The sequence below is a fragment of the Canis lupus genome, chromosome 18 (assembly GCF_011100685.1).
Source record: "Canis lupus familiaris isolate Mischka breed German Shepherd chromosome 18, alternate assembly UU_Cfam_GSD_1.0, whole genome shotgun sequence".
Classification (NCBI taxonomy): domain Eukaryota; kingdom Metazoa; phylum Chordata; class Mammalia; order Carnivora; family Canidae; genus Canis; species Canis lupus.
Window position 1 is genome coordinate 11,282,679 of NC_049239.1, and position 21,598 is coordinate 11,304,276.

At 39.0% G+C, this 21,598-nt stretch overlaps 1 protein-coding gene across 3 annotated transcripts in view; it reads left to right on the forward strand.

Moving 5' to 3' along the window:
* Window positions 1–21,598, forward strand: part of AMPH (amphiphysin) — a 211,348-nt gene that overhangs the window by 122,616 nt on the left and 67,134 nt on the right. For all 3 annotated transcript variants that reach the window (XM_038562674.1, XM_038562672.1, XM_038562673.1), the window contains exons 4-7: window positions 8,003–8,097; window positions 10,230–10,325; window positions 18,180–18,287; window positions 20,499–20,584. In XM_038562674.1, coding sequence (XP_038418602.1) covers window positions 8,003–8,097; window positions 10,230–10,325; window positions 18,180–18,287; window positions 20,499–20,584 — 385 coding nt within the window. The remainder of the gene's footprint in view (window positions 1–8,002; window positions 8,098–10,229; window positions 10,326–18,179; window positions 18,288–20,498; window positions 20,585–21,598) is intronic.

The following is a 21,598-nucleotide window of genomic DNA, read 5'->3' on the forward strand; positions in this document are numbered from 1 at the left end:
TGACCGAAGAGAACAATACTCACAGACTCACACTTAAGTCCTTCAGCTGGAAGGAGCAAGGATCCATGGCAGAGGCAGGTGGAGGGTTATCAGAAACCAAGGCCCTGGACCTCCTGTGACTTGTGGGGACCAGCTGTGCTTGCAGCCCTGTCACTGTACAGAGACAGAAAGGCCATGATGTTGGTTTCAGGCCTCAGCCATGCAAGGCAAAGAAATGAGGTGATGGAGGGAGGAGAGGGCGGCAGGGAGGTGCGTTCTGTTCCTGCCTGCTATACATTACACAGCTCTTTGCACTGTATCTGGGTGCACCCATGGATGTGAAGGCAGACTTCAAGATTAGTGGAGGAAGAGTGGGACATCTGCAAGGGATCTTGGGTAAACAGGGGAAATACTCAGGAAAAAGTAAGATTCTCAACCTCATTCTTTACTCCCTCCTTCTCAACAGATCTATTAAAGAGTTAAATATGTATACAAAGAGATGTCCTAAAGTACTAGAATAAAATGCAGTCGACTTAGTCTCTAGCCTTGGGCAACGAGGTCTTTACAAGGCCAACCCAAAAGGCAGATGCCATAAAGGGAAAGATTGAGAGGTTTGACCTCATAAATATATCAAACTTACGTATATGTTTAAAAATTATTTTGACAACACATTTAGTGAAAGCAAGCTAAGATATTAAGACCTCAGTTAAAGTACACTAGACGAATGTCAGTTGGTTAAAAGAAAAAAAAATAGGTAGAATGTATAAAGAGAAAATTAGAGAAGAACTGGTAGATGAATAATAAGTGTGAAAAATAGTTTCAAATTTCAAAAATAGCTTCACTTACTTTCATGGATGGACAATCAAAGAATATTAAATGAAATCAAAAGGGAGATGGGATACTGTCATTTTTCTTCCAAATGTTCAAAGACATTAAAATTGAAAAGACCGTAATACATAGCATTGAAAAAGCTGTGGGGAGCAGACCCCTTTTATACAGTGTTGGTAAGACAGCTTTCCTAAAGAGCATTTTGGCAAAAGCCTCTAAATGTGTGTTTTTGAGAGAGAGGAGCATGCCATTTGACACAGCACTTCTAGTTCCAAGAACTTATTTTAGCTGTTTCTTTGTGGATGTGTGAAATTATTTACAAAGATACTGATAGATAATGAAATAATCTTAATAATAAAAAAATTCAGTCATAATAATAAAACATTAGTGGAATTGATTTTTAAACTAAAATATATTTAAGTTTTTATAGGTCAGGCATAAAGTTTTAATTCTCATGACAACTCTGAGGCAGATACTCATATCATCTTCATGTTACAGATAAAAAAGTGAGGCCCAGAGAGGTTAAGGAGCTTGTTCAAGGTCATGAACTAGTAAACAGCAGGACCAAGATACATACTCTGATCCCCTAAGGCTTTGCTTTTTTTTTTTAATTGAAATATAATTAACATATAACGTTACATTAGTTTCAGGTGTACAATACAATATTCAACAATTGTATGCATTACTCGGTGCTCATCATGATACGTGAACTCTTAATTCCCTTTACCTGTTTCCCCCAACTCCCCACCAACCTCCCCTCTAGCAACTACCAGTTTGTTTTCAGTACTTAAGAGTCTTTTTATTTTGCCTCTTTTTTACCCTTTGTTCATTTGTTTTGTTTCTTAAATTCCACATATAAGTGAAATCGTGCAGTATTTGTCTTTTTTTGTCTGACTTATTTCATTTAATACCCTCTAGGTCCATTCATGTTATGTGGCCTTGCTTTTTTTTTATCCATTGTCTTATCTAGCCTTTGAACGATATTGGCTATTGGTAAAGCATTGGTTTCACAAATTAGAGTTCATCTGTACAGGGAGTAATGATAATTTACTATTGGTACTTTGGAATGAGCACACCCTATGTGCTAGGCTGTGCATAGGCATATTACCTCTTTGTAACCACCCCACACAGCTATATGATAAATGGCAGTCTTAGTTTACATTGGTAAAGAAGTAAGGCTCAGAGAACTTCCACAAATTCATAGAGCTCTTACTTAATTCTTCTAAAAAAAATTAATCCTAAGTATTTATAACAGTTTACTCAGAAAATAGAAGGCACTCTAGGTATTTCTTTTACTATTGGTTTAGTATTTGAACACAACATGTCATATATTATTTCCAGTACAGGATTTTTATTTAAGATGTATTTGTTTATTTGAGAGAGAGAGAGAGAGACAACATGTATACAAGTTGAGGGAGGGGCAGAGGAAGACAGCACGGAGCCTGACATGTGGTTTGATCTCAGGACCCCGAGATCATGACCTGAGCCAAAATCTAGAGCTGGACACCTAATCAACTAAGCCACCCAGGCACCCCCACAGGATTTTCTTTATGTTGGCTGATTTTTTTTTCAATGTAGCCTGCTTTTTAATACTGTGGATAAATTTGTTAAATGAATGAATACATTGTTTTTTTTTTGTCTTTTTGTCTATATATTTTGGAAGTATTGTGGTTAATTTTACATCCTTAGTAGGAAGATTGGTGTTTTAAACATTTAAGACCGGAATAATTTTTTTCCTTAATGTGGTCTAGGAGAATTTACTGAGTGAAGAGTTAGCTCCAGAGAGGCACTGGTATAGCATGAAATTAGCCTTTTGATGATGCAGACTGTACTCCTGCTTCCACTGCTAATGGTCACATCCCTCAACATGTTTTCTTAACAAATGATACTCCATAAAAAAGACCTATGTTTAAATTACTTTGGTCAAGGCTAGTTGGAATAAATTTTCAAACAGGTTATTACAGAGCATAATTACTATAGGGCCCTTAAAATGTTAATGTAATCTCCAGAAGCCCTATGGCATGGGCAGCATTTACCAGGTATGTGACTATGGAATGCTTTTCTCTTCTCAAAGTCTTGCCAACCGTTTGTGTTCCTTGGGGCACAATTTGAGTTTTGGGGAAAAAAATGAAAGACAAGGGGTAGGCATTAAATAAATCATAATTTGGATTTTCAAGGGGCTTTTATGGTCAGTTTTTCTGGCTTTCACAAAAAAAGAACACTGGCTAACTAATTGTACTGTAAAGCAGGCAGCATTACAGAGGAAGGAGATCTGGCCCTGGAGAGTGATGACTCCTGGGTCCGGTCCCAGGGTCAGTGGTGAGAATATCGTCTTCATCCATAAAGTGCCCCAGTTGCTCTCAGAAGCCCTCCAAATCTCTACCACCAACACCCTGGGAAATAGGGTTGCCTTTCATATTATTATCACTGATCTCTGGGTGCCATTCACCTCTGTAGGTCCTTATTATTTCTGCTGATACTTGGGCTTTGTAAAGTATGTTCTCATTTATTTTAGCAGGAAATGTTGCATTGAGCCCCATTTACGGGCTCAATGCTGTTTTGGGAGTGAGAGGCAAAGTTGAACAAGACACAGTGCCTACTCTCATGGAGCTGGCAGCAGAGATAGGGAGAAAGCTAAATAAATAAAAAGGCCCAATATATATAGTAATACATACTTTAACAGAATTGTGTATAATGTGGGTCACAACAGAGGACGAAACCACCCCCCTCCACCTGAGGGCCTGGAGACCAGGTTGGGTCTTCCAAGGAACTTATGCTTAAATGGACCCAGGAAGGGAGTATAAGTATTTATCAGGTGATCAGATATGCCCCAGACTAAGGTTGGTGCTGGAAGGACTTTCCAGGTAGAAGAAACTACATTTACAAAGGTCCCGGAGGCAGGAAGAAGCTTAGGCTCTTTAGGGAACAAGTAGATAATGAGGGTGAGATAGGTTTGCTTATGGATCGTATCATATTGAGGTTTTAGTCTGTTAGTGTGGAAGGGAGTCATTACATTATTGTAGGCCAGAGAATGAGTCACGTGATCAGATTAACATTTTAGAAAAATAGTTGTTGTGGTTTTGAGGGATTCAGGCCAGAGGAGATGAAGCAGCAAGACTTCTTATAAGTCTGGTCCAATGTTTAATAAGGATAGTGAAAAAAGCTAACATTTATTGAGCACTTCTGTGCTAGGCACTGATATAAGCTTTTATGATCTTATTTCATATAATTTTAACTATGGCCATGGCATGTACTGTCATTTAAAAATAATGTAACTGAGGCCTAGGATGGTGAGGTAAATGTTGAGGTACCAGTAGTATATCCAGGTGTTTTGTTTTTTTTTTTAAATTTTGAAATTTTTAATGCACAAAAAGAACATCTCAGAAACAGAACAGATACTGACTTATTAATGATGAAGCACTAGATAAAGAAGCCCCCTCCCCACTTAGTAAATAGGAATATAGTGTAAATAGATGGCAGGGAGGTGAAAACTTTAGGATTCAATGCAAATCCTAAAATTGTATGCAACATTCATATATGGCTTTTTATCTCATAGCAATAGTATTCTCATAATGATGTATATGACATTCATACTTACTGGTAAGATGCTTTTGACTCAGAAGTTAAACAAAAATGGTGGAGAGGTAGTTTTGCCAATTCAAGTTGAGAAAAAAGGCTTTACCTTGCTTTTTTTCCCTTAAACATCTGTAACCATTTCACTTTGTTCTTATTTTCTTTTGAATTAGCCAAGACGACAATGATGCTTTTAGAAGCCCATTTCAAAATCCTCTAGGAATGGATTCCCCCAACTACACAATGATGTTTTTGAAACAACTCCTCTGAAAGTCCCTTGGAAGGCTCCACAGTGTTCTTTTGTCTTGGAAAGGTTACCGATTTTGGCTCCAAGAAGACCTGTTAAGACTGACCAGCAGTTATAGGGATCCATTTCTATTTCCCTGTAGGGATTTGGAATCAGGAGTCACTGGTATGTGTGGCAGTGGAGGCCAGACATAGGGAAAATGAACATGCAAGGACTTTCTCTGCATGAAGCATGGCCCAGATGGTGGGATCAATACTTGTTTGTTGTATGTGACTTGTTATGTGTGAGCATGACTGACCCAGTGGTAGAGTTGACTGTCCTTGAGCCGTCTCACACTCTGCCTCTCCTCCCCCACCACTCATGCTCCCGTGTTTGCTCTCCTTGAATCTCTAGGACAACTTCCTATCCTTTCCTCTGAGCTAACTGCTGGCTTCTTAAACAGCTCTCTTCTAAATAATGGGCGAAGCTGCCAGATACTTACAATATTTTAGATACTCTTGTAATGGTTTATAGCTGCTGCTGGTTATTGTCATAATGTATTTTAGCTGATGTTATTTTTAACTAAAACATACACCCTCAGGCTGTACAAAGAGGACTCTTGTAGCAGGGTAATCTCTGCAACAAATTTTAGAGGGTGAAAATAGAAGCTCACAAATTTGGTTGCAAAGGGAAAGAGGATGTTGCAGTAAATGCCTTGGAGAAGGTCCAAAATTTTAAAGCAGGGGAAGTGGTTTCTATCCAGTAGTAAATAATAATTTCTGTGGGTGATATTAGGCACCTGTCTTGCAGTTTTGGAAATCACTAATCTTTTAAGAAAATACTGGATATATAGATATTATTAAATGCCAGAGGTAGCATTTAACATCTACTCTGGTTTGATGTTGTGAAGCTACTTTGGAGGGAATTTGGGTTTTAGCTTTTTTTTTTTTTCCTTTATGCTCTGTCAGCAGAGTAGGTTCAGAATCTCTAAAATCTTTGCAATTTTTATGTCCCTTCAGAGCAAAGCTTGTGTCTTGTTTACCTATGTATCCATCCAAGTACTTCCTATGGAGTGTTCTAGAAAGAATTTCCAAGTCAAAATGGAGTCTTTCCAAATTTTCCATCACTACTTATCCACACAGCAGCAATTAGTAGTTATTTTTGGCTGCTAGGAGACGTATTTACTGCAACATTGTGCTTTCAGCCTCCATGAATAAGGCCTTATATAATTTTATTTTAAGCTTACATTCACAGTTTTATTTTTCACCACAAAGGTTATTTGTCCTACAACACCATCATTTCTTCTTCTTCCTCTTAAGACCTTCAGAACTTACCTACCCAGCTGTTTATAATTTCCACCAGACTCAAGACAGATTTAAGGGAAAACTTCAGAAACCTTTTGGTCTCTGAATGATGGGGGGATGGTGTCAACTAGTGGCTAATTTTTGAGGGGTACATTTCTTAGTAGAAGCTTGCTTGTTTTTTGGGGAAGGGTGAATATGGACCCTGGAAATCATGTTACTCTGCCTCAGCAGTGACCACCCGAATAGGAGGGGACACTGCCTTTCTCTGTGTCTCTCATGAATAAATAAATAAAATATTAAAAAATATATTAAAAAGGGGACATTCTCACTGCCTTGCATTCAAAGTGCTGGGGAACCCTTGGAGGTTTTTGTGTTATTTTTTGGCTGTCTCTACACTTACATGCCCTCATACCATCACTGCTGGGGCTTCATTTTTGGTCGTTTCAGCCAGTGTGGGCAGTACAGCGCGTTGTAAAGGACATCCTTTTGCGTGCTCAGTGACGTGCTTTGTGGAGAGAGGGTTGCAGGCTTTCCTACTTCCTGTGGCCTGAAAACCTTCAAACTTCTCAAGTGCAAAGACCAAATCTATATCTTAATGTTATTGGAGGAAAGAGTAGGGGTGTTCCATGCCTAGAGAGAAACCATTCTATGAAATACCATGCTGACTTTTGTGCATACTCTTTAAGGATATACCTCCATCACCGTAGACATCTTTTATTCTGTCCTTTTCCCATAGTTGAACTCTAAAACGACTCCCTTAAATCCCACAAGCTTCAGGTTGAGTCTAGATGGTTGCGGCGTTCAGTTTCATGAAAACTTTCCATCATGGAGTCATGGGCATTAAGTTTATGAGACGCTTTTCGTTTCTAAGGAAACTTTCATATCTTCTAATGGCCAAAGCCAAGGCACCAGTTGGGCCAGGTCTCTGCTTCCAGCCATTAACGAGGCTTTGGTGCCAGAGGAGGCGCTTCTGCAAGTCACCAGCCAAAGCAGGCACTGTGGACTGTTCTCAGCCCTGTGCTGCTCCACCCAGTGCACACTGTACCCTCTTGTGTTTTGAAGGAAAGGCAGGCAGAGCGAAGACTGAAAAAGACGTGATACTTTCTATCGCTGCATTGCACAAAAACACTTTATACCTTTCCTATGATTCTACAACCGTACTTTTCGCAACACCCACCACATGCAGGTCTAATGAAAATTCTGACCCATAGATTTAAGAACTCCAAGATTTCTGAGAGTTCTGATTCAAAACTCTATATGTAGCTTTTAATAACTGTAACAAGAACTTTTTTTGTTTTGAAAATGGCTAAGCCTGTTAAACCACTTCCAGCTGTTACGCCCTAGGATCCCGTTAATTTTGCTTCAATCTGTTTCTGTCAAAGGCTTTATTTCTCATATTTAAAGTCATTTAGGATTAATTTTATTTTTAGAGCTCCGTAGTTTGATGGATGAGTTATCCTAGGTGTCCAGTCTATTTATGGACCTGTGCTGCTTCATAAGTAACAATATACATAATAGAGCACGTTGCTTTTGTTGTTTTCAGGACACCTTGTTGATTTTTTTCTTTTTTCTTTTTTAATTTATTTTTATTGGTGTTCAATTTACTAACATACAGAATAACCCCCAGTGCCCGTCACCCATTCACCCCCACCCCCCACCCTCCTCCCCTTCCACCACCCCTAGTTCGTTTCCCAGAGTTCGCAGTCTTTACGTTCTGTCTCCCTTTCTGATATTTCCCACACATTTCTTCTCCCTTCCCTTATATTCCCTTTCACTATTATTTATATTCCCCAAATGAATGAGAACATATAATGTTTGTCCTTCTCCGATTAACTTACTTCACTCAGCATAATACCAGATGCATCTTTTTTTCATCTTTTTTTCAAGATGTGCCATTATCATGTAAATAATAGAAACGTGATCAGATACGTTAGAGAGTCACGGGAAGTTATGACTACAGTTGCAAGTGACAGTTGTGCCTTCACGATTTTTCCTTAAAGAATTAGTGTTTCTGCTGGAGAAAAGTAGTGGACAGTGGAAGAGGTGCCTCACCCATGTTTGTCCAACAAGAATTGTTTTTCTCCAACACTAGGGATGCAAGAAGCCTCAATGAAGCTCACCGAGTCGCTGCATGAAGTCTATGAGCCTGATTGGTATGGGCGGGAGGATGTGAAGATGGTTGGCGAGGTAAGAGCAAGGACCTCAGACTGCGGGAGGCCTGGAGGACTTCAGCAGGCTGCCACCACGTTGCACTTAATCACAAAGGGGGCACCATGTACTCAGAAGACACCGGACAGTTTTACCCTCCAGATCCTCCCAAACTCACTGTGATTAGTGAACCATTATAAAACTACGGGGGTAGAGAGCTATGTGTTACGGAATATTTTTCTCCAAAATAAGAATAGTGGGGTTTTTTTTGTTTCTTACTATACATCTTAGCTCATTTCAGCAGCAGAATCAGGCTCATGGCATGATTCTGTGTACTGATTTCACCCCTGCACACTTCCTTCCCCTATCTTTTCTTGAAAGCAGATTCAGGAGGCACAAAAAGCATATATTTCACTTAAATGCTGCTGGTGCATTTGATGGCCTGCAGAAGCTTAGGACAGATGCGGTCAGCCTGCTAATAGGAATATAACTTCCAGAAGCCTTTGTCCCTAGACATGTATTAACACCTGAAATCCAATTTGTAGCTGAGGGCCATCTGGCTGGTGGGAAGTGAGAAAGTGAGTATGTTTTGCTTTGCAGAAGTCCCAGTGGGGTGGAGACCAGGGGTGGCTCTGTCTGTATGGTGTTGGGTGCGTTCTTCAACTTCTCAGGCTTTGGCTTCTTTATCAGCAAAGTGAGAATAAGAATTCTTCCTACTAATAACACATTTAATGGCTGTATATTCCTGTCATCACCAGTACATGTGATTATTACTGGTGTCAGCAAGTTGCCTATCGGGGCTTCTCTCATGTCCAAGTTCTTTATTAAAGAGCAGTGTTTGTCATGCCCACTTCACATGAGCTCACTGATGAACACGGAGGCACAGAAGACCTCTGGGATGCAGCTGCCTGAGCTCAGGAGAAGGTTTGATACGTGATGCACCGATGGGTTAACAGTGCAGCCCTCGGCTGGTGCATGACAATTCTGACATCCCCACATTGATCTTCGTAATCTTGTTAAGACAGAGATGAAAAGATTTATTTGTGCAAAAAGTTCTTGGCCTTGTTACCTCTTTATAAAACTTTCAAAATAGAAATCTGGTAAAAACCAGCCTCCAAACACCACTTTCCAATGTAGTTATTAAATAATTATCTCTTCTCACATATATTTCTTCAATATAATGATACTGTTTCAACATCATGTTGTTAAATGCTTTGCTCGTGTGATAAATTTCCAATGAATGGTGTATAATTAAAAATTCATCATGAAAAGAATTTTTTTTAATTTTTATTTATGATAGTCACACAGAGAGAGAGAGAGAGAGAGAAAGAGAGAGAGAGGCAGAGACACAGGCAGAGGGAGAAGCAGGCTCCATGCACCGGGAGACTGACATGGGCCTTGATCCAGGGTCTCCAGGATCGCGCCCTGGGCCAAAGGCAGGTGCCAAACTGCTGCGCCACCCAGGGATCCCCATGAAAAGAATTTTTAAGGGAATAATAGAAACTTGCAGTAATAGCTTTCCAGAACATCACATTAAATTCTGTGAGTGGCAGATGCCACTTTGACGTTTATTCCTTAAGAAAATGGCTACCATCCCACCTTGGTCCTCATAGGTCCTGCCAAGATTTTTGGAATCTTTAGTTGCAGATCCAAATAATGGGCTCTTGTGGTAGTGAAGGAGCTGAATGCTACATGTTCAGAGCATCTATTCACATCAGAAGACGAGCGTTTTCTTATGGAGGATTTAAGGTTATTTTGGCATGAATTTCTTGAATTGGGATCTGTAATAATGAGGATTAGTATTGAAAGTGTGAAAAAAGACACAAAAGCAAGTAAGCCCCCAAAAGTAGTTTTCAAAAGTGGTTTTCTCTCTTCCCCCCCCTCTCTCTTTCTCTTGTAAAAGACTTTGGAGTGAGCAGCTCAGGTATGGTGACATCAGGGGTCCATCTTTGCCATGTAGCCTGTATCCTCAGTAACCTATGCTGTCAATTAGAACAGGTAGTCTAATTGCCTTAAAATTTTATTGTATTATTCAATAATCCGTATTTTTTCTAGCATCTATTATCCAGGGAAGTACTATTTATCTAATTTTAACCATTTCTGATTTTTTTAGAAGTTTGGCAAAAAGTATCCAATTAAAATCGTTCAGCAGCTTTCTCTTTTTCTCTCAGAAATGTGATGTTCTATGGGAAGACTTCCATCAAAAACTAGTGGATGGGTCCTTGCTGACACTGGATACCTATCTGGGCCAGTTTCCCGACATAAAGGTATTTTACTTTGTGTCTATAAAGGGAAGAATGGAATGATTCTATGTATTTATTGGAACGTGGGCAAAAGATAAGCGGAATTCAGAGTCTGCAAGCTGACATCAAAAACGGTAACTTTTCATTTATTTAAGCATAGAACTTTTATTCTGTTCCTATCAGTTTGAAATGAAATATAGCTACAGAAATCACATTTTCCCCTTTAGCGAACTACTTCAGCTTTTATTTCTCTACAGACGTCTTTTTCATACTCTAGATATAAAATTGCAAACCAGATACCAAAAATTCCAATATTTATGTTCCAACCTTCTGATTGTAGAGCATTTGAGGAGAATTTCCATTAGAATAAACTGCAGTCACAAGGAAAGGAGAAACTTCGCTGCAAACATGAGAGCAAGATCTGATTGTTCCTTGTTTACTGTTCAGAGCACACCTGCATATTTTTTCTCTCCTTAAGATCTTCTGGTTCAAATTGAACTGTTAAGATATAAGCATTTCAAATACATTAGCAACTGGGTCTAAAAATATCTTGTCTAAAACATTTGTCTTAACACTTAGATTCATTGAAGGAAACTATATAAGTGGAGGATTGAACATCGTAGATTTCGAATTGACTCAGGAGGTAGAGATGGTTTTTAATCCATCAGGTCTGTACCTAACAGATGGTAGCATGAATAGATCTGCCCCCCAGTTTTTCCTGCTCAAGGAAGAGTACCAGATAAGAAGAGCTGCCCTTCCTGTAGGGTGAAGAAGGCCATGAAACCAACATCCATCCATCTACACTGCCTGAATTAGGTGACTTCTGATGCAAAGCTCCACTTTTAACCTGGCCTGCTTTGTAGCCATTGCCAAACACCAGGACACTAGCTGCCATGATGTGCACTGGCCTTGGCCATGGGACATGGTGAAACTTCTCAGCATTCATATCAACGATGTTGATTTCCTTTGTCCCATACATAATACCTCACAACTAGTTGGCCAACATCCAAAATATATTTCGGAACACAGGGGCACCAGATACAAATCTCAGTGGATCAGACTAGGTCTTGGTAGCAAAATGTCACAGAGAACAAATCTGAATGACGGATTCCCCTTGATATAACACTTTAGTAAGCCATTGCATGATGGTGTCCTAATTTAAAAGTGTAAGTTGGCTTTTTAAAAGTTTCTGAGAAATTCAAAAATTAAATTGAAAAAATTTTAGAATTCTGTGAGACTGCACACCCTAGCCTCTAGGGAATGCATCTTGGGATATTTTCAGATTATTTGGTAGACAGCCACATTTTGTCTTAGACTTTGCAACATTTATGGAGCAGTCTTAGGATCATTATCCTGCTTCAGAATATCGTTTATTCAGTGGTAATTTAATCTCCATAAAAATCCGTTCCCAATAAATCAGAAGAGAATAGGAGAAAGCTTGGACTTCATACTTGAAAATTTCAAAGCACTTTGGAACTAGTCTAAATCATTCATATAATAAACCTGCATAGTATGATTTAATGAAGCAAATGAAGGGTGCGATTACCAGAGAAAAACATATTGGAAAAATTGTTCAATTTCAGGAACAAAAACTTAGTAACATCAAAAAAATTATGGATAGTCTTAGTTTTTATAGGACTGATGGCCGTAGTTATTTGGAAATTGGCCATACTCTCTAGGAGCATACAATTTTAGAAGACAAATGGACACAGAAGTACCTGCATTGAAACATGGATTAAAAAAAATGATGCAGCACCTGGGTGGTGCAGTGGGTTAAGCATCTGACTCTTGGTTTCAGCTCAGGTCATGATCTCAGGGTCATGAGATGAAGCTCCACATCAGGCTCCTGGCTCAGCACAGAATCTGCTTGTGGATTCTCTCCTTCCTCTGCTCCTCCCCCGACTCGTGCACATTTTCTCTCTGTCTCTAAAAATAAATCAATCAATCTTTAATTAGATAAATTAAATACAATTATGATAGGTGATACAGGTTAGTCTTTTCAGTTTGTTCCACATCAGAAAGGTGAAGAATCCAGTAGGACTTTTGCTTGAGCGGTTCTTTTCTTGAGCGCCACAGTTGAGGTCATGCCCAAAGATGATCCTCCAGTGACTGAACCATCTTTACACTAGAGATCTGGGCATAATGACACCTCGCTGGATGTCTTGAAAATAAGTCAAACAATATGCCAAACAATAGTGTTGCCTGCATCATGCAAAGAGGCTGATATGATCTTTCTCTCTTTCTCTAAAGTCACATTTATAATATCATACCGCACACATAGGGTTTCAACCAAGACAGATAATTGTGAAACCATTTCATAGGATAGAGAGCTGAGGACACAGCAGTGTTTAACGAGGAAAGGAAACCATTTGAATATGGAGGGTAGATAGGATAGCTGTTTCTAGTGAAAGATGTTTTTTTCTGTGAAGATACATTTAGGTTAGTCTCTGCTCACTGAATGCAAGGTAGAAATGGTTTAGACTCTATCACTTCGTAAAGTTAGTGCTGAATGATTATGTAATGAATGGATTATTGATGGAAAGGGAGCTAATGATTAAAAATACTGAGTGGAGAATTTTCAAAGCGTGGAACACAATTGACTTCCTTGACTTCCATTGGAATCAAACAGTCCATGTGTAGTTAAAACGTCAGGCAAATTTCCAAATATTTACTGCCGCTCACCAGCAAGGGCTATGAAATACCATTCATGAGGGAATGATGTTTGAATTTTCCAACTGTGATTGGCAGGGCACCCAGTGTTATAGTTCTTATTATGCAGCACTGACATCTAAAATCAATGTTATAATAAGAGCCAGCTTGTCATCAACACAGGCAGGCTTACAGCTGTGAGCAGTTATTGTAAAATGTAGTTTAGATCCTATCTTGGCAGCCACACCTAAGTACCTACACATATATTTACAGCAGTGCGCCCAAAGTGAATTTTAAATTGGGGTTATTATTGAAATTTTAAAGAATACAATAAATTAAACTTTTTACTGTATAGGTCAGTGTGCAATGGGAAACCTGAAGAAATTTCAGTTGAACCATTCCACCTAAACTATGGCTAAACTAGTAAATTTACTTAATTAGATTTACTACTGGGTGGTTAAATAAGAATTGCATCATTTTCCATATAAAAGCTAAGGTGAATGAACTCTACCCTTACTTAAAAGATTTACTTCTGTTTTCAAGTTTTTCAAATATGAGTTAGGTAAGGAAACAAGATTGATTTGTATTTCCAACATAGGTATGTGTGTATGAAAATGAGTGACGGCCTTCAGAATAGGCACGTGGTAAGCCCTGCTCTGCATTGACTTGTCAGTTACACAAGAAAATGAGTCATATTATTTATTTTACTTCTTGTTTTTGAACAACAAAAAAAGATCATCTTGTGTACTCTTCCACCTTATTCCCAGGCTTGGAAGTAATTGAATTTTGGCTCCTTTCAAAAAAATCACATTCATCTTCAAAAAATCAAGATCTGCTTCTTGGAAGATACTAAAGATGACTTCCACACCCTGACCTCTTCCCTGAAAGTCCACGAAGCAGAGCTTTATCAGAGTTACAGAGAGTTACACAAGGCCACTGCTTCAAAGAAGAGTGTTCCTCTGAAGCTATAGTTAGGTGTTTGCTAAAAATAATGAGCTTTGTCACCTCATAGGCACACTGTACCCACCAAGGTTCCCTGCATGGCTTCACTGCATTCTGCCTAGACTAATTCATCCCATTATCTTTAGGCAGATGTGAGTAAGCTGTGCTTTTTACTAACACCAGTTGGAAGTGGTATAGGTGTAGAGGGTGAAGAGATTGGAAGCAGCCAAATGAGAGTAACTGCCCCAACCCACCTCTCACTGATGCTGAAGGGGGTGTAGAGAACTAGAATAGAGTGACAGTGGAATGATGGAGTAGGTCAGAGAAGTCAAGAGGAGGCTGGGGCTGGGGAAGCAGGTGAGGGCACCAGAGTTCAAGATATAAGGAGGCACTGACTCTTAGTTGCTGACCCTGCACCCATGTGACCCTGAGCAATTCTGGACAAGTTAGAAGTTAATCTCATGCAATTCAAAATTCTCTACATGTAAAATGGGAGTAATCCCTGCAACACCCATACTATAGGTTGCTGAGGATCTGAGTTATGACTGTATTTGTATGCCATAAGCATATTACTATTGCTTTCTTCTTCCTACCACATAAAATTTAAAGGTTTTTAAGGGTCTCAGATTGGACTGGCTGGGCATAACTGGACCACTAGGAGTCTTTTCAAAGAGGCTAGATACTTGGGCCTTACCTCAGAGTAATTAAATTTGCTTATCATTTGCTTGTTAGTTATACCTCTTTTTTAAAAAGATTTATTTGTTTGAGAGAGAAAGTGCACTCACAGTCACATGCAAGCAGCGAGAGGAGGCAGAGGTAGAGGGAGAGAATCCTAAGCAGATTTGCCACTGAGCATGGAGCCCAACACAGAGCTTGATCTCACTACCCTGAGATCATGACCTGAGTCAAAATCAAGAGTCAGACACTTAACCAACTGAGCCACCCAGGTGCCCCCTACTTTTTTTTTTTAAAGATATTTATTTATTTTAGAGAGAGAGCAAGAGAGAGAATATCTCTTTACTTAAGTTTTTAGTGGTTGCTCTGTAATCTATAACATACATCTTTAACTTTTCCTGTGTAACTTCAAATACTATCATAGCACTTTTATATAAACAACATATCTCTAGTCCTTACTTTGCTTCCTCTGTTATTATTGTCACAAATTTTTAATTTATATATGCTATAAACCACACAAAACATGTTTTTTTTTTTGCCTTCTCAATTGCCTTTTAAAGAACTTGAAAGTAGAAACCCAAAATCATGTATATATACCAGAATTTTATAATTTCTGGCACTTACTTTTGTGTGTGTGTGTGTAGCTTTCCTTAGTAGTAAAATTCCAATGATGAAGGTGAATTCTTTCAGCTTTTGTTTGTCTGAAAAAGACTTTTAAAAATTTTATTTATTTATTTAGAGAGCTTGTGAACAGCGGGAGGGGCAGAGGGAGAAGGAGAGAGAGAATCCCAAGCAGACTCTGCCCTGGACACACAGTCCAAAGTGGGGCTCGATCCCATGACCCCGAGGTCATGACCTGAGCTGAAATCAAGAGTTGGATGCTTAACTGACTGAACCACCCAGGTGCCCCAGTCTGAAAGACTTTATTTCACCTTTATTTTTTGGAAGATATTTTCACTGGGAATATAACTCTGAGTTGGCAGATTTCTCTTGCAGTACTTTAAAAATGTTAGGTCATCATATTCTGGCTTGCATAGTTTCTCAAGATGAGTTTTCTGTAATCCTTGCCTTTGTTCTTTATTATTCTTGATTTTAAGCAGTTTGGCTATGAAGTATCTGGACTGGTATTGTTGGTGTTGATCCTTCTTGGGTTCTGTGACTTTCCGTACTTTGATGTCTTCATTATTATATAAGTTTCTCAGCAATATCTCCTTAAATATTGCTTCTGACTTAACCTCTCATATTTTTTGGAAACTCCAATTAGACTATGTCAGACCATTTAATATTGTATTGCATGCCTTGTATTCTTGATTCTGTTACTTTTCAACTTATTGCTCTATTTTAATAGGAATAGTTTCTCTTGATGTATTTTCAAGTGCACTGTTCATAGCTGTTTTAAGTGCAATTGGCCATCAAAGAAATACTTCTTCTCTGATACAATTTTTATTTTTACCATTTCCACTTGATTTTTTTTGACTATTAATGTTTCTGCAGAAACGTTACCCCTAAGTTTATGTCTGTTATTCTCCTTTTCCAAGTGGATACTTTAATATATTAGAGGCATTTTAAAATTTTTGTTTGGTATTTCCAGCATCTGGGTCATGTCTGAGTCTGATTCTGTTGTTAGCTTTATCTTTTCTCATGAGTTTTCTTGTGTGTGTGTGTGTGTGTGTGTGTGTTTCATAATTTTACATTGAATCTCAGACATCATGTATAGTGAAGACTGAAGTAATATTAATGCTTAGAAACGGCATACATTTTTGTCAGGCCAGTGGTGTGGGGGTGCAAATCTATCTGATCATGAACTGAGCTGGATTTATGTTTGTTGGTTATTATTATTATTACTGTTATAACTTTCAGTGAACTATGGCTTTCACGTGCCTCTAGAATTGGGCTGCTTAATGCCTTGTGCTTATCTTCTAACATCTATAACGTTTTCAGACCCTTGGGTTGAAATCTGGTTTTTGCCTCTTCCTTGGTCCACGTAGGGTAGGTCCTGGGATGCCAGAGAATTTTTCTCCCCATTCTTGCTGCCCATCAGATTTTAGTTCCTTGTATGCTTGTGGTGCAGAAGGGGCCTGTCTCTCTACACTTGCCCACTCCCTCCAGTGGTAGGCAACTATCGCTTGTTATTGAGTGATGGACTTGTAATGGGGGCAAGGCTCTTTTTTATTATACTTTCTTGGCCTGTTTTTTTTTTTTTTTTTTGAGAGGGAAAGAGAGAGACAGAGTTCTTGGCCTGTCTTCAGCAAAGTCAGCCTCATATCTGTGATTGGTCTTGGACAGAAGTTCCCTACCCCTGCCCTAGTGGGAACAGACCTCTGCTTGTTAAAGGAGTCAGACTGTGGTTGGAGAAAGGTTTTATGCCCCTCCCCAGTCGGGAGAGATTTTTTTCTTCTATCCTTCCTTGTGTAACCTTGTGTAACAGTGATATTTGCATATATCACAGGGGCCACAGGGTTTCCTAATCCTCTCCCAGGGCCAGATTGGTTTTGCTTCTCCTCCTGTCTGTTAAGCAGTATATCTTTGCTTGGTCTCTGTGGGCAGGATTTGTTGCCCCCTCCTTAAGCAACCTAAAGCTTTTACCTTGTAAGAGAAAAAGATCCAAGTAATGGGCAGGGGTTGGTGGTCACCCTGTAGCAGCCATAGCTCACCTCAGTCTCATTTGCATCTCAAGGGAGTGTCTTGTCTTGTTCCCAGATTTTCTTAAAGCATCCAATGGAAGCTGAAGGAAAGAGCTTACCATAAGTGCAATTTGTGTCCTGGGTACCCAGCTTCCCAAAGGGACACATTATAGGCCAATTGGCTGACTTCTTCATGTCCACTTATATGGTGGCCACAACTTCTACTGTACCCTGTTTTTTTGGCACAAATGATTTGTTGTCTGTCTCTTATTCGAGGACTTTGACCCTCTTCCTAAATAAAAGAATTCAGATTATTTTGCTGCCTTGTGACCTTAGGTCTCTGATATAATCAAGAAGACTTATCCTTTTATAGATTATCCAGATTTTTTCTTGTCAGCATGAGAGTGACATTCATTGCAGCTGTCTGTATCCTAAATGGAAATGGAGTCTCTAAGAATCAATATATTTTTAAGGCTCCTCAGGTGATTCTACTGACCCAAAAGATTTAGAAACACTTCTAAGAAAAATAACTTTTTAGGAAGTAAATCTGCTTGGTGGAACTGATGTTGGATGTGAGTGTTACTAGAATTATAAAACCAAATCCCAATATCATCTTCCATGATCTTCAAAATGGAACATTTAAAGATTTAGAATAGAGGTTAAAAGATAGTATAGGTTTATTGCTCCCCTCAATCAATTCTGGAATTTTTCTGATCTCTGCTACAAATTCTACCTTCAACTATTCACGATCAGCCTAATTATTATTGGAAGGAGATCAGCCTAATTATTTTTGGAAGGAGAAATATTGACCTAATGGTTTTTACATAAGGAATTGGAGGTGATAGTCTGATTTCCAGGTATCATTTGTTTACTGAAATTCTAGTTCACTTCGATCTCAAATCAAGATCCTCAGTTACTCTGGACAATGGAAGCATTTTATTAGTCAAAAAGAGAGTCTATAACCATGCATGCATTTCCTTGTTGGCAGAATCGCATTGCAAAACGCAGCCGGAAGCTGGTGGACTATGATAGTGCTCGCCACCACCTGGAAGCTCTACAGAGCTCCAAGAGGAAGGATGAAAGTCGAATCTCTAAGGTAAGATGGATCCCACTGTTGACACCACTCTCTGTATTCTATGACCTGTAACAATTTTGCTTTTTGAAATTAAATACAAGCATGCCTCAGAGATATTGCGGGTTTGGTTCCCAACCATGGCAAGCAAATATTGTAATAAAGCAATCAAATAATTTTTTTCAGTTTCCCAGTGCATACAAAAAGTATGTTTACACTATACCGTGATCTAGTAAGTGCATAATAGCATTATGTTTAAAAACACAACGTGCATACCTTAATTAAAAACACCATATTGCTAAAAATGCTATTATCTGAGCTTTTAGCAAGTCCTAATCACCAATGACAGATTGTATAACAAATATGATAATAATGAAAATGCTGAAATATTGAAAGAATTACCCGAATGTGACACAAAGACATGAAGTGAGCAAATGCTGCTGGAACAGTATTATGTATAGATTGGCTTGAAGCAGAGTTGCCACAAACTCTAAATTTGTAGAACACTCAGTATTGTGCTGCAAAGCACAATGAAGGAAAGCACAGTGAAATGAGGTACACCTGTACTTCCTTTTTAAAGGAGGTTGGAATTAGGACAGAAATGAAACTGAAACGTACTTGTGGGCTGCTTTCCAGAATTTTTAATAAGTTTTTTCATGTTATTGGAGAGTTCACATGGCTGACACTGAATCATACACTTTGGTCCGAGTAAACCTTGGTCCCAACAACACAGCAGGGTCAGCAAATGTAACGTGTGCCTACACTTTGTTCTGTGTTTGTGGTCCATATTTGAAGCTCAAAGGCAGATTGAGATGGAAAACCAAATCTGAAATTCTAAGACATAACCTGTGACTGTCAGGGAGTACAGACATGTGCTGGATTTGTAGAATATTCATTTTCTTTTAGAAAACCCATTTCAGTAGCTTTTACTATGTATGCCAGTCACTTACAGATGCCAGCTGACACCTGCTAACTACTCCCTTTGCTTCCAGTCTTGCCTCCTCCTATCTGCCTACACACAGCTGTCTGAATAGTCTTTCTACATCACATATCTAGATCTGTTTCTCCACTGCTTGTCTTTTAATGGCTTGCATTGCCTATAGAAAACACATCTAAATTTCTTAGCGTGTGTAAAAGACCCGCACAACTTGGTTATGACTCAGCTATTTATCCTAATTGACTTTTGAATCTCCTTTTCCCTCTGCTCCTTCTTGCATACACACATCTTAAACTAGAGCTTCCATGACCCACACATCAGTTCCAGAGCAACCACAATAAGAGCTGCCCCTCATGTAAGACCCCATAGGTGCCGGGCACCATGCACATCCATGTCATCATTTTCTTAATACTCACAATACCTGTCAAGTAGGCATTACTGTCTCTGTTTTATCAGTGAGGTATCTGAAATGAAGAAAGTTAAAACAATCTCACAAGTTCACACAATTAGTAAGCTGGAATTCTAACCCAGGAAATGCCACCTTTATGTACTGTAATGCCTCTCCACCTGCTTCTTTAATGAACATTCTTCAAGATTCCTTTAGAGTATCACTTTCCCTATGGAACCTTCACTGTTTCTGTACCATCTTTCCCAATAGCATGATCTGCAACAGATAGTAAGCCCTATCTTGTAATTATTTAGACTTCTTGCTAGATGGAGAATTTCTTTGGGAAGCATCCATGTTCAGTATCCAGAGCAGAGCAGTATATGGAGCAATATATAGCATATGCTTTTGTGGCCAAAATCTGCCAGGCTACAGAAGCAACCATTATAATAAAGTCAGTTTTCATGTCTTAATAAAACTTAATATTTCACTGTTATTGAAAATATGTGAATTTTATTTGTTTTTTGTTTTTTTTTTTTTTTTTTTTTGGTTTGTTTTTGAAAGAGAGAGAGAGCATGCACATGCACATGTGAGTAAGGGGGAGGGAGAGGGAAAGAGAGACTCTTAAGTAGGCTCCATGCTCTGCTGGGAGCCTGACATGGGGCTCAATCTCACCACCTTGAGATCATGACCTGAGCCAAAATCAAGAGCTGCTTGACAAACTAAGCCACCCAGGTGCCCCCCCCCCACCGCCAATTTTGTGGATTTTAACCAGACAAATTTCTGCCCTTCTCAAAATGTTTCTTGGATGTCATAAAGCTATTCACATTTTATGTTAATTGCTGTTGTTGTCTATCAAAATGGCTTGTGTTCAATATTTTTAGTGTAAACACTTGTTATGTGTCATTTCTAGGCAGAAGAGGAATTTCAGAAAGCACAGAAAGTGTTTGAAGAGTTTAACGTTGACTTACAAGAAGAGTTACCATCGTTATGGTCAAGGTAAAGTTGTTTCTGCACTGAGTGTACACATCCTTTTTAGAAAATCAAGAACAGGATATGCCTTCTCTTGTCTTTATTGCCAGTGATACCAAAGTGCCATCCAAGAGAAGTGTTCTGTTTCTGTGCTTTTCAGCATGGTAGCTACCTGCTGCATGGGTGGATTGTTGAACACTTGGACTATGGGTAGTATGGTGGAGGAACTGAATTTTAGATTTAATTTATTTTGTTTTGATTCTTTTAAATTTAAGCTGTACATGGCTCCAGCTATTACATTGATGGCACAATTTTAGACCTTGATAGATTTCTCAAGTGGAGCCCCCAACAAATCTCAGAGGCATTAGGAGAACTGCCCCCTACCTTTGAAATTTACGAAGAGGCCTTTTAGCTCTTTGGCAGGGCTCCCTTTATTCCGAGAGGTCACCTAGTCTTCCAGCTTTGGTGCCAAACTTCTGCTTTCAGCTCTGACCTTTTAACCTGAACTTCATTCCCATTTGAAGTGATAACTATTCTTGCTATGGTTATTCTGAACTTCCTGTGGCATTAAGTGCATTTTCCATTCTTTGTTTCATTTTCCCCCTCAGTGGTAGAACCAAGAAGTTGTTGGATGAAGTGGGGAGTGGGGCTTATGTGTCTCAGTTTCCATCAGCGCCTCATGCTCCCATACCAAATAAACAGAATTGTGCTTATTGTATGACCCTGCTTTAAGGCAAACCCTCTAGCCCAGCTTCCAATCAGATTGGTACACCCAAAACCTTCCTACATGGAAATTCTGGAGCCTCTTCATGTCCCCTAAAGTTGTAACCATTTTAAGGGTTAGAGTGAAGTTTGTCCAAAAAAATTGAATTTGTCTCACTTTAGGCACTCTGTGTTTATTTTTGCATTACTAAAATACCTAGAAGGAATTTTGGCTAGTTCATGGTAAAATCAGCCTGTAAGGCGTTGTCCATTTCAGTGTCCAACCATATGGTCATGTCCAACCATAGCCCAAAGTTCAATATGTGTGAAATGAACTCA